The sequence below is a fragment of the Stegodyphus dumicola genome, chromosome 2 (assembly GCF_044657685.1).
Source record: "Stegodyphus dumicola isolate Sdum_Otavi_A_Nest chromosome 2, ASM4465768v1".
In the NCBI taxonomy this organism is placed as follows: domain Eukaryota; kingdom Metazoa; phylum Arthropoda; class Arachnida; order Araneae; family Eresidae; genus Stegodyphus; species Stegodyphus dumicola.
The window spans coordinates 20301507-20315183 of record NC_140769.1 but is presented as its reverse complement, the minus strand read 5'-3'; the positions used below and the strand labels follow the sequence as shown (position 1 = coordinate 20315183).

Here is a 13677-nt window from a genome sequence, read left to right as displayed (position 1 = left end):
AGTACTTGTGAGTTTTCCTTCCTTTTTTCTTAACAAGTTCTTTCAGAATTGAAGTTGATTCTTCATTAATTTCATTATTTCCTGTTATTTGATTGTTACTATAATCATTACTTTCTTTCCGTGTAGTAGTTCCCGATTTCAACCAGTGAACCATAACGTATGTTAGGGATAAAAATTATATTTAATAAAAATAATCAAAATAAGTGAGACTTACTGAAGCACATAACAAACTTTTCCTGTAAGAAAAATTGCACAAAAGCTAAAAATACACATGTGCCTGGAGAACCCACTAACTGTTAATGAAGTAATTTTTCTTTGTAACGAAGTGTGGTATATTCCCACCTTGTCACACCGGTTTATTTCACACCTTACAAAACTGTCTTGATTTAACTCATGAGAATGTAGAATTAGGTGCAGATAAGCACGGTGCAGTGCATATCCCCACCAAAATCCGGTGTCATGGGTACCCCCACCAAACTCTACCTGTACTCTTGGGGGTACACGTACCACACTTTGGGAAACACTGGTATATATCATCTTAATTTGAAAATTTCATAATTTTTTGTATACATATATATGTCCATGTATATACTATATGTACGTATGTGTGTGGATGTGTTTAATTTGTGGTTTTTATTTTAGCTACTGCTGATGAAGATAAAGAGGATGATTTCCGTGCTCCATTATATAAAAATCTTGAGATAAATGGAATCCATGTTCGCATGAAATGGTGTGTAACATGCCAGTTTTATAGACCACCAAGATGCTCTCATTGTAGTGTATGCAATGGATGCATAGAGGTAATTTAATTGTGTGTGCTATTATCTAGAGTTCCTACGTTATATTGAAGTACTTGTGCTAATATATTTTTTAAAAGTCATTGCAAGACTCCATATAAGGAGTGGCAAAATATAAGCAGTGACTGTTATAAGCAGGGGCTTAATTTCTAAAATTAGAAGTGCTGGAGCCCTATGGAAGGCTATCAGTAAAGAGAAACAAAAGTAAATAAATAAATAAAATGACTATGAAAATCATTAATAATTTTAAAATTAAATAGTTAATTATTATAAAATTAATTCATATTTATTTAATTTATATTAATAATTAATATTTATCAATTAATATTTAATTAATAATTATTATTTAATTTAATAAAAATTAATCAATTAATTATTTAAATAATTAAAATTAAATAAAATATATAGAGATAAACTAAAATTTAATAAGCGAGTTTTATAATTTTATTGCAAAAAATAAAATTTTCAAGATCAAACTTCTACTGAAATTGTTGTTCCGGTTACATAAAAGAAGTGCTGGAGCCTTCTTGCTTAGGTCTCCGGTGTGCTTCGTCTAGATTTATGATTTATCTCAAAAACTAAGCTGTAACTCTGGTGCAATTTGAGCTCTGGTTATGAGTAATATGATGAATTTATTTTTTAGATTGTGTATCTGTGTGTTATAAATTTGCCTGTCATTGCATGTGTTTATTTCTTAAAGTAGTTAAAATGCACATTTCTTTTTCAGGAATATTTTCATTTCTTCTATTTTTCATCTTTTGATATCTATTAATTTATTTTTATTGAATGGTAATTATAATCAACAAAATTCCTAGGATATATACATATATTGCATTGAATTATGATGTAATTAATTTTGTCCTTAATGATTCTTCAACATACGTAAAAGAATTTACACCAAAGAAAATTTCTTATTTTCTTTTATCTTTCATAAATGTACAATCATAATAGAAGCCAAGCTTTTACTGTTGATATGTCTCAGAAGAATTTGTTATTCAATACTTTTATTGTGTGTAATATTTCTTGCATAAGTTCGCTTTTATAATTGAATGAATGTTACCAATAATTCCAATTATTTTATCTTTCAGACATTTGATCATCATTGTCCATGGGTAAATAATTGTATAGGACGAAGAAATTATCGCTATTTTTTTCTGTTTTTGGTATTTCTTAGTGTACATATGGCAACCATTTTTTCATTTTGTATCGTGTACATATTAAAACATCGTGATCAGCTTCAACACAGGGACACCATTGTTACGTATCCTTTTCAAGCTCACATTTTACTATTTTTCCTAAAAATATGTTATATATTGGTGTGTAATTAGATGCAAAATAAGAAATTTTTAGGTAAATAACTAAATGCAGTCTAGTGTCTTTTGCCATCAACCAGAAGTATCTGGGTTGATAATAAAATTACGTGAAGTACATTTTTGACCTTTAGAGAGTTTGTATACTTAAAAATTCAGATATGAATGCAGTAATATGTAGTTTGTTTTATGCTCTCATACTAAGTGTGTGATTCCTTGACTTTCCTTTTAGTATGGTGATTATAGTTATCATCACATTACTTTTCATACCTATTTATGGATTAACTGGATTTCACATTGTTCTTTTATGTAGAGGTAGAACTACTAATGAGCAGGTATGAAACATCTACTGCATATCACTTATTAGGCTTCTGTTTCTTTGGTTGTATATTACTTATTGGGCTTTTGTTTTTTTGTTTGACTGTATATTACATATTTGCTTTTGTTTTTTGTTTAAAATATTAAATATAATTTAATTTATGAAAAAAATTTAAATTTATTCATTTTTGAAGTTAGTGTGTGTGAAGTTGCTATGATTTTATTTTCCTTTCTGAGTAATCTAACAAAATGATCTAAAACTTTCAAATGACATCATTCTTAATTTTTCCATAAAGAAATCTTTCACCTTTTATATTAGAACAACATGTGGGGAGCAATTCTCTCTAAAAAGCTAGATGTGCTAATTTGATACTTTAATTGAGGAAATATTAATTTTTTAATCAGCTAATTTAGGACTGCAATAAAATTTTGCTAAATATTTCTAAGAAATATTTGATAAGCCAACACAGATTAAGCCTTAACCCTTTCTGGCACGCTACTCTTTAAAGTTGGAATTTTACCAAAAAAATTTTGTAGGCAGTCTATTTAGGCCTAGGAGTGTATGCAGGTGTAATTTTACAAAGATTGCACAAACCGTTTCCATTTTGTGGGTGTGTCCGAAGCGAACACACTGAGCCGCACGAGCTGCGATAGGTAAGCATTGCTGTGAAGCACGTATTACAGTAAAATGCTTTCTCTGTGATTTAAAAACAGTAGAATCTGATCTCTGTAGCAGATTTAGCATAACCCAGGGTGCACCAAGGGGAGGCTTGCTACTCTACACCCCCCCCCAAAAAAAACTGGGGGGAAAAAAGGAAACTCTCATTGCTGAGGCCTCTCTGAGCCACTTACACAATTTTAAAGTTTATAAGAAAAATAATTAAAACACTATGATATTTACAATTAATTATTGACTAGAAAAATAATTATTAAATATATATGCAAATAAAAATCTACCAAAATCAAAATTAAGCAAACTGTGCACGATGAAAGCAAGAGAAAAAAAGTGTCTGCTCTCGCTGAAAATCAAATAGCTAATTGAAAACCGGGGGTCTTCAAAACCCAAAACAGAAAAGAATAAAAACAAATATAAATAAATCTGCACTTTCAGCCTTCCCTGTGTTTGAAACATGAGACCAGATTCTGTGACTCCCACATGACAGGCACTAGAAGTACAGTGTGTTCAGTCCGAATGCACCATACACTGAAGGCTTCACTCTATGTAATATTTCAAAGATAAAAATTAAAAGTAATACAGAATAGGCAGATTAGCATACAAGCAACAAAATTATATAAAGATTTTTTTATTGATATTCTTTATATAAAAAATCTGAAATATTTCTTTGAAAAATCAGTGTCTTTAGAAACAGACTATATCTCAACGTTAATGATTTGCTTGTGTGATGCTGCCATCTATTATACATAAAAGAGATTAAAAGTAACCATTAGTGTAGTTTTCGTGATATTTATCGATTATTTTCAGTGTCTAAAGAGGGAATTCAGGAAAGGGTTTAAAACTTTTAAAACAAAAATACTGATGTAAGGGATGAGAACAATACACTTAATTTAGTAGTGATTGATGGGCAACTTTGGGGCACATACCATTTTCTAGAATATTGTTTTGGGCAGGTGTTCTTATAAGGAGAAAAATCCAAAGCCTTAGTCAATAACAATGCTGTTTTATAAACTGATATAATGAGAAGTCCACAAAAGAGTTATTTTGTGACAAAAATGCAATGTTTTCAGATACAATGGATAAGCAAAAGCCTAACTCTTCTTGGAGCATTACTCCCAAAAATCAATTACTTTTTAATATTTGTATCCTTTAGAAGGAAGGCAGACAACAGGCTATGGCAGAGGCCTGCAAACTATCTTCTGCAGAACTTTAGGAAGGCTTATTTTTTGACTCGCAGAACAAATCTTGTTCTAAAAATAAAAATTCAAAACAAGTTTTTAATACTACATTAATCACAAAACTAACTATCTAAATAGTTAACTAAATACTTTTATTTATGTTGTTTTTGCTACCAAAAATAGTATAAAGTAAATCTACCTTATAATTAAAACTAATGAAATGATGATTTTTGTTTCATTTTCCATATTAAAAGTTGGCAGTGCTTTTTTTACTGTATATTTTTCTGAGGATTATAGGGATGAATTATGGTTTTAGGGTTTCTCCAGAAGTATGTAGTTTTAAGGAGTGCATTCTGATTTGTCTGTCTGTAAAATGAAATTAGGATATATTTTAGGAACCTTAATGTATTGATATTTAGCAGTCTTGCAGTTCTCATTGGCTGGCTGTATCAGCAAAGGACTGCAAGCATATTATTTTGGGGAAATGAATTGTTTCCGACTCTTCAAGTTTATTTAGAGTTCTTACCTATTGTGACCACGTCTTCAGTTGAACTTCCTAAAAACTTCAAATGAGGTTTTTGGAATTCTAACTTTAGGACATCATGAAATTGGTTTTCATTTTTGATGGAATTTCTAATTAAAGTTAGTGTTGCTAATGTAATTTATTCACTTGATGATACTTTTAAAAAGTGTGCAATTTCTTTGCGCTTTCAGATCTAAATCTGAGAAATATTTTATTGTGTGTACTAATATTGCAGTGTTTGGTATTAATTACACAATTATTGTCATCTTTTAAACTTAGGTAACTGGAAAATTTCGTGGTGGATATAATCCCTTTTCTCGAGGGATTGTGCAAAATGTTTGTCATACTCTCTGTGGGCCACAGTATCCTAGGTGTGTAATTTTTAAATAGTTTATTGTAGTAAGTGAAAAATAAAATAATCGTAAATTGGATATGAAAATCATGTTAAAACATTGCTTAGATTAGAGTTTTTCAGCTAGAATCCAAATGAATGTCTTGATCAGTTATTGTAATTTCATTTTTATTGCTGTTTCATGCGGGATTGTGTACTTTTAAAAACTGACCATATTAAGAGAATATTGCAACAAGGTTTTGTGGTGATTTGGGCTGCTTCTCCAATTTGAAGGCTTCTTTTTTGCTGGAGTTGATTGATAATTCTAGTTTTGATTTATTTAATCAATGAGTTTGTACATTCTAAAGAATGTTTTACCTAGAATGTTCAACTTTTGGTGTTTTATTGATTTATAACAATTTTAAAATACCCCTTAAAACATCCAGACTTAGTATTTGAAATGATCAAAGAGAGAATCATAAGCACCTAAGTAGTCTAAAAGTAGAGAAGCTGTTGAAATATCCACAAGATCATGCTGCTATAGAGACCATCATTTTAATCTGCTCTCATCTGGATATCAGTTCTCAGAAGTATCAGCTGTATACTACAGTAAAAGAAAATGAATATGAACAAGTTATGCATTTGGATTCCAGCTGACGGAGTAAATGGAGTGCAAGTGAAAGCTGCAACGTTAGCAAATGGTTTTTTAGCATATAAGCAAAGATTATTTCAAGTTGTTTTAAATTAAGTTTTAACTCCATATGTGTTTTTCTTCTTCAGTATTCCTGACAAATGCTTTTAAATTCATCCCCCCCTTTTTCTTAAAAGATTGTTTAATTTTATAAGCCATAATTCATTCATTCATTTAGGTACAAAGCCCCGAAAAAGCCAAAAAAACAGCTCTCTGTTGCTGCCCCTTCTGTTTCTGCCAGAATGGGTGAGAATCAAGTAAAAATTTACATGGATAATAGCAATTCTGCACGCTCAGCCACTTCTGCAGCTTACAATAAAGTAAGACATTTTATTTGTACACGTTTTTCTTAAATATGAGATAGATTTTTTTTTTTTTTTAACTTAACTGTTTATGTTGTAAACTATATATAATGCATGTGACACTAATTTAATGAACCAAATTTTTTAATACAGTTGCTTGCAATCGTTATAGCATAAACAATCCAAATTAACAGGTTTACGACAAAGTGCACTTTACCATAATTTTATGGAAGAGGGTGTGAACTGAAGATGTGTTCCAGTGCATATTTAAGTCTGTTTATTCAAAACTCAATTAATAATGTTAGGTACTTATAATATTCAGAAATAGATGCTTTTACGTTTGTTTATGTGAGAAAACATTAATATTACACTTGACACTACATATCTTTGGCTGATTTATTGTAATCTGGTGTTTGACTAATTTCTGCTACTTAAGCAGATTGTTTAAATGTGAATTGAAAATTGTACTCTGTACTTCAGGATCTGAAATGCTTCATGTGAAAGGGGGGTCACAAGACTAGTAAAAACTAGGAAATGTACATTTTTAGAATATGCTTTTTTAGTAAAAGTTAGTTGATATAAAGAATAAACCAAAGAAAAATTTTTGAATAAACTAATGAGCAACAAGAATTGTTTCTTGTATGATTTTAAAATTATGCCATTTTTCTTATTTCATATTTCTATTTGCTCCTAATTTGAAGTAAGGCTGTAATTTTACAGTTATGTTTTTATCTGTAAAAGGAGAAAAGTGAATCCAGTTTAGAAAGTCCCAAATGTAAACTTATATGTACTTATATAACAAATATATACTCAATGCAGAATTGTTTCAAAGTGTTGTGTAAAATAAGCAGCAGAAATGTGACTCCCAATAGAAAATTTGTAGTAATGTTTTTCAAATTTGGAAGTTGTGATAAATTGTTTTTTGCATTAAATGTCAGTTCAGTAGTGCTAGTTTAGATGAATATAGTGCTCTTAATCATGAGCAGTATGATGATTTCTGCCTTACAGTTTCAAATTTAATTCATTAAATTTTACCATTAATTTAGTAAAAATTCCAAGATCCAGTAATCAAGTTTTGTCTTCTAATTGTTAGCAAGATTCATTTCTGGACATTAGAAACTCCTTCACCTGAGGTAACAAAAACCATTCAAGTTCTACTCCTTTTCTAAGCAATTGCACATCTGTGTGAGTAAAATCATCAAATTTCAAATCCTCCTCTTGTAAAAGTTAATTAATTAGTGTTGCACTGAAGCAGCACTTATAAAATTTATATTTTTATCACTTTTAATATTTTATGTAGAAAGTTGTGAGTTTTATGTATATCTTTTCCTTTTGGGTGATATAGCGTGATAGTTTTTAGGAATGAGTTATGTAGTGGAATAAATTCATGCTTTTCCCCCCATTTTGCTGCTGTGCTTTGTTTGTTGCAATTATAGTCAACTTTCCCGACAGTAAATTCATTTTTTTTTGGAGAAAAGTAAAGTTTTCATTCCATTTAGAGGCAGAACTTCCAGTAGTTCTTACTTCATTGATAAATAATCAAAAACAACCTTCATAATAATAGTGAATGAAGTGTGAAAAATGGCAGTACACTAATTGTAATGAAAAAAATATGCATTTTTACCATTCTTTTAATTTTGATATATCATTGATAAGTTTCATTCTTTGTGTTATTTTTCTCGTTGAGAATGGGATTATATCTTGTGTTCAGAATCAAGCAAATTATCATATTGTGACAATTTTATCAAAAAATAAAATGACAAAAGTTACAAATTATGTTTTCAAACAAAAAAAATGCAAATCTTCAGTGTTGAACACATGAATTTAATATGCATTCGGGTAAAATTAGAAGGGTCACTAAAAGCATACATGACATTTTCTGTGCTGCCTTTATTGGCACTTTTTGATGGCTTTCATGGTGATTTTTACAACTTAAATGTAATGCCCAAAATCATGTGCAACTTACGGAAAGAGTTTTAAGGATATCATATTCTTAGAGAAAACACCATAGAAGTGTTGCCCAAGAACCACAATGAAGAAACATCCATCTGGATATTTATCCATATCAGCAGGGCACAACAGTAGTCCAACAACTTTTCAGATCTCTTGTGACCTTATGTGGTCACAGAATGCAGAATTTCAAGGGTTACTATTTTTAGGTTATGTGAGAGAGTTTTGTTTGTGACCTGGTCATTTCTGCACACAAGAGAGTCCATTGGTCAGAGAACATTGCCTTTGGTTCAAGCAACAGTTGGGGACAATTCTCATAGATGAGCCCTAATTCCACTTAGCTACTGACTCTTAACATATTTTCATCTGGAGAAAATAGGGACCCACTACCTATCCTACAACATCTGAGAAAGGATATAGTAGTAGAGGTTTGATGGTTTGGGCAGGCATGATGTTAAATGAGCACACAGATCTTTACGTCTTTAACTGAGACACTGCCATGTCTACAGGGTATAGGGAAAAGACCTTATGTTTTCCTTTTTAGGGCTACATTTGGTGTTCAGTTCTTTTTTTTTTTTTTTTTCTGGATGACAACAATTATTTACATAGGGCTAATCTGGTGGATGATTTTCTGGAAAGTGAGGGTATTAACCAGATGATTTGCTAGTCTGATCACCAGATCTAAACCTGGTAGAGGGTTAATGTCTTGAATGAGCAACTGCAGTTCATTTTCTCCCATCCAAAACCCTGCAGCACATAAAACAAGTGTTGTTACAGGAGTGAGACTGAGTGCCAGTGTGACTCAAAAACTGCCACATTTTCAATATGAAATCATACTGTGAGAGCTGTATGACTCTTGATGGGGATCATAACACATGTTAACATCCCCCCCTTTTTTTTTGTTTTATCTTGCATCCTCTGTTTTAGATCTTTCTGTAATGGTTCCTCATGTAACAGTGTGGTTCATGTTACAGAAACATCTACAATTCTGGCCATACACCTTTCAGATGGTGCAGGTGTTTAAACCTTCCAACATACTGTTGCATAAAGCTTTCTGTGAGAATTATCAAGATAAGCTGGAAGGTAGAGGGTTTCACAAACTGACTTGTGTTTACAGATGAAGTCATTTTTCATGTTTCTGGCAAAGTTAATTGCCTTAATTTATGATTTGGGGAGGGGCAAGGATAATTTACTTGGTGTAATGGAACATGACTGCGATTCTCCAAAGTGAACACATTCTGTGCTATATATTATCAGTCCCTTTTTCTTCCTGGAAAAATTGACTAACGGGTGCATTTACAAAAATATGCTATCAGAGTAGTTGTTCCCTCATTTAGATAAAGCAATACCTGTCAGCAAGACGGTGCTCCATCGCATTGTCATTAAAATGTCTGCCATTATCTGAACGATAGTCTACCCCATCGCTGGATTGGCTACGCTGGGTCAAACGATAGGCCATTGTTTTGTTGGCCACTGAGATCCCCAGATTTAACACCATATGTTTTTTCCAGTGAAGTATTGTTAAAACAAAGTATTTGTGTCTGCGTTTTTCCAGGACTTACAGCAAACACTCGAATCATTACCGAAGAATATTTTATCATGAATGTGCCAAGAACTGGAATACCCATAAATATTTGCTATGTCACTGGAAATCTATATAACATGCACGTAGAACATCTATAAAATATATCTATAATCTACTTGGATAACTATAGTTTCACTAAATTTGACTCATCAAAATAAAGTAATTACCATGTTCACAGGTGTGCTTTCTTTTTATCCCATTCAATATGAAATACCCTGTACGTTTATACACTTTTGGTATTGCCGATATTAATAAAAAGAAAGGGAGGTGCACAACTGTATATGGTATAACAGTCCCAAGTATAAAATTTAAACATTCTGTGGCTCAAAAAAAAAAAAAAAAAAAAAAAAAAAAAAAAAAAAAAAAAAAAAAAAAAAAAAAGGAATAAAGAGTCTCTTGTTCTGTCCGTATGTGCAGACATTATGCAAAAACATAGTCAAAATGGGTATTTCCATTGAAATCTGAAACTTGGATGCAAACATTCCGGAATGAATAGATTTAAATTTAGGAAAAAATTAGAAAATTTGTGTTCTCACAGCAAAAACGGCAGAGGGTTAAACATGCCTAACACTCTGCTCACATGTCTGTATGTTCATTTCAAACCAATGCATTTATTACAGGGAATACAAAATAGTCATTATGGAACCTTGTATATATTCCTTTGATTACAGGAGAGCTTTCTAATTCTCTTCTCTCATACAGGCTTTAATAAGAATGAAATACATATGGCAAGGGGTAGTGGCTGTTAGTGATTAGAGTGTATTTGACTTGCATCCATACTTCGTTGTTTTAAATATGTCTGCATTTTGCTTATAACATCCTCCTCATTTACGTGTGTACTGTACTATTATAGTTATCATATTCTTACTTATCCTTGTATGGGCCCAAAATGTAAAAAGAGTGATGGTATGGGTGGCATTCAATGAAAGTTTTAAGCCTAGCTTATTTATACAAGCTAAATACAGTCAAAAGTCTTTAATCCGGCGATTCCGGATCATAGATCATCAGTTTAAATCTGATAAGATGGCATGCAGAAATTATAAAATTAAAAATATGAAACCGTAATTTATGAAATAAAGAGCAATTATGATCTAAAGGGTATCAAAATTTAAAAAAAAAAAAAAAAAAAAAAAAAAAAAAAAGCTTAATATTTATTTGTTTACTTTATTAAACATTTCTTTCAATGCGTGCATGCATAAAGCATACATTATGCATAGTTGAAATTAGAAAATTGCAACCAGAAAACTATTTGATGTGTATTCGTGATATTTATAATGACTAGGAATTTGATTTAAATCATATCAAAGATGGAGTACATCGAGATGAAATACTACATTTAGTAAGGAATTATGAGCCGAATAAAATAAAATCATCTGCCCTGAAGATAAGGATAGTGCTGACAGATCAACTCCCAGTTCATTGCGTCCCCCCCCCCCCCCGCCCACAGAGCAGCGTGAAATTGATAAACAGATTTCGGAATGGTTAGAGAAACAAAGGATATGCTTTTATCCATTTTTTGCAGCAATTCCACTTTTGGTTTGATAGACATCGAAACATGCTTTCGCTTTGTAGATCCTTTGGCAGCTCCAGAATTGGAAATTCTTTTTGACATAATCGAAGTTCAAGCTTACTTTTATAAAATGGCTCTGACAGTCTGCAAAAAATAATAAGCCAGATCCAAGTAGAAGATTAAGGAACAATGCAACCTGCAACATTAACTTAAATAGATAATTAGATAATTTTAGCTTAGCGTATACCGTCCGTTATACATTAAACGAGCATGCGTAAAGGTATATGCGTTTAAGCATGCACAGAAAGTTTGTAGCTTTGATGTCCGGATTATGGATGTCCAGATTAAAGACTTTTGACTGTATCTAAAATTACTTTCTTCATATTCTATATAATTCTCCTATTCCAGTGCTCAGATCACTCATAAAGATGGCGTTTCTTTCGTTAAATATTTTCAGCAAAAATACCCGGTCGAAAATTTTGCTTAAAGTATGAGGTTAGTTATTATAAACAAAATGATTGTTGAAGGCAAATATTTTTTTACAGAAATAATCTTCATAATATTCCCTACACAAAAATCATCTGCTGGTATAAAATATCTTAGGTAGTTATATTTATATACACATTTATTTTGACCGTTGTGTCAACGCAACACCAGCGGCTAATGGGTTAACAGATATCTCTTGATTGGCAACATTTTTACAGCTTTTTAAAAATGAAATAACCTGCTGTGTGCTTGCGCTTTTCTTTTCTTTTCTTTTCTTTTTTTTTTTTACTTCCATAGGTTGATGCAATCATTTCACCTTATTTTATCATCCCACAAATATTATATCCTACTTTATTTTTGCTTAGAATTTATTAAATGCCTCTTGTTACTAGTGCTTGGAAGCAATTAGTATGCTATTAATGCTAGCAAAGCAAATGATTCTGACTACTGCTATCCTTGAAACAAAATGTGATGCTATGAATTGCAGTTTATCATTCATCATTCTCTTTTGCAGATTCAGCTAAAATATCAGAATCTATAATTTTTAGAGTTTGAAGTAAAGTTATTTAATTTTAATTTATAATGTATATTTCAGTTATTTCATTTAAGTGTGCAGTGTTTAATGGAGGATACATTAGTGTACAGGATGCTTTTATTTTTCATTTTGTTTTGTTAGTTTGTTATTATACATAATTTATATTTTGAATTACTGTATTTAAAAATGCAGTTTTTAATGAAATTTGATGTAAGGGAAAGCTCATCATTAATTTCATTGTTTCAATTGTTTCAGTAATCTCTTACTGTACATAATCCATTAGTTTAATCTGATTACATGTATATTAGTTGCACAAATATATTCTTTTATGTGGTGTTTGCTATTATCCTTCTTAAATGATGGATATATGTATTACCTGTAGATATGAGAGCAATAATGTACATCATTTTTAACAATAGTATTATTTTGATAATTTGATATATTTTGGATGACAAATTTTTGAGATTTTCTTTTTAAAATGTTTTTGTACAATTTATATTATACCTGCGAAATATAAATCTGTTTGCATGCTCATGCAAAAAAATTTCAATCTTCCAAAATTCAATACTGTGGCTATTTGCAAAATGCTTGTGAACATCATGTTATCAATCTTTATTATAATTAAAAAACTAGGTTCTTTGAAATTTAAGGAAGTAAGTTAGGAAGGGATTCTGAAACTTTATCAGTTAGAAAATGGTCCTTCCAAAGCAAATGCTATTGGGGAATCTTTATTGATTAACAAACACAACAAATAAATACAACTTCTTAAAACTAACTATATTGTAAATTCAAACTATTAACATTTTATTATGAAAAGCAAAAGTTTTTATGGTCTCCTTTAGTCGCATTTTTACTCAAATAAAAAGTCATTTTTTTAAAGCTGTTTTCAAAATATGTGGAAGAGAAATGTATGCTGCATTCTTCTTGGTCCACATTTAGTTTTAAAATGCTAAGTAGGCTGTTTTCTTGTATCTTCTGCCTAAAAAGCCATATTTTTCATTTAACTTTGAAGCTGTTTCTGTTTTTTAAGGCAGAGAATGTGAAAAATCAAATATGCCCTCCTTGGGATTTGAACAAGGGATTTATTTAGTGCTAGATAGACATCATAATCACTTATATCATGAAAATATGCATGGAGAAGTGCAATAAAGCCTTATATTCTCCCATACTTATAGGGCAACTGGGAAGAAGCACAAGACCATGTTGACAAAATCCAAATAATGACAAATTATCATACACTACACTTAAGTTTGGGTTCCTTTATAGGGATATTTAGGTTCTGGAAAGGAGTAAGCGTGAAAAATCAACTGTGCCTTCAAAAGGATTCGAATCAAATTCCAATCGACCATGGACACTCATGGAACTTCCAGTGCTAGAATGTAATAATTCTTTACAAACTGTGAAGCAGTTTATGAGAATCTTTAAAATTTGACATAAATAAGCTGTTGGAGTAAACTGTTTTTTAAGACCACATGAAAATATGTT

The 13677-nt window shown here is 30.9% G+C and overlaps 1 protein-coding gene across 1 annotated transcript in view; it reads left to right on the top strand.

Annotated features, from left to right (window-relative positions):
* The window catches only part of LOC118202037 (palmitoyltransferase ZDHHC8-like), a 35703-nt gene that overhangs the window by 19296 nt on the left and 2730 nt on the right, over nt 1-13677 (top strand). The window contains exons 3-7 of the mRNA XM_035374198.2: nt 643-800; nt 1886-2058; nt 2340-2442; nt 5082-5173; nt 6003-6144. Coding sequence (XP_035230089.2) covers nt 643-800; nt 1886-2058; nt 2340-2442; nt 5082-5173; nt 6003-6144 — 668 coding nt within the window. The remainder of the gene's footprint in view (nt 1-642; nt 801-1885; nt 2059-2339; nt 2443-5081; nt 5174-6002; nt 6145-13677) is intronic.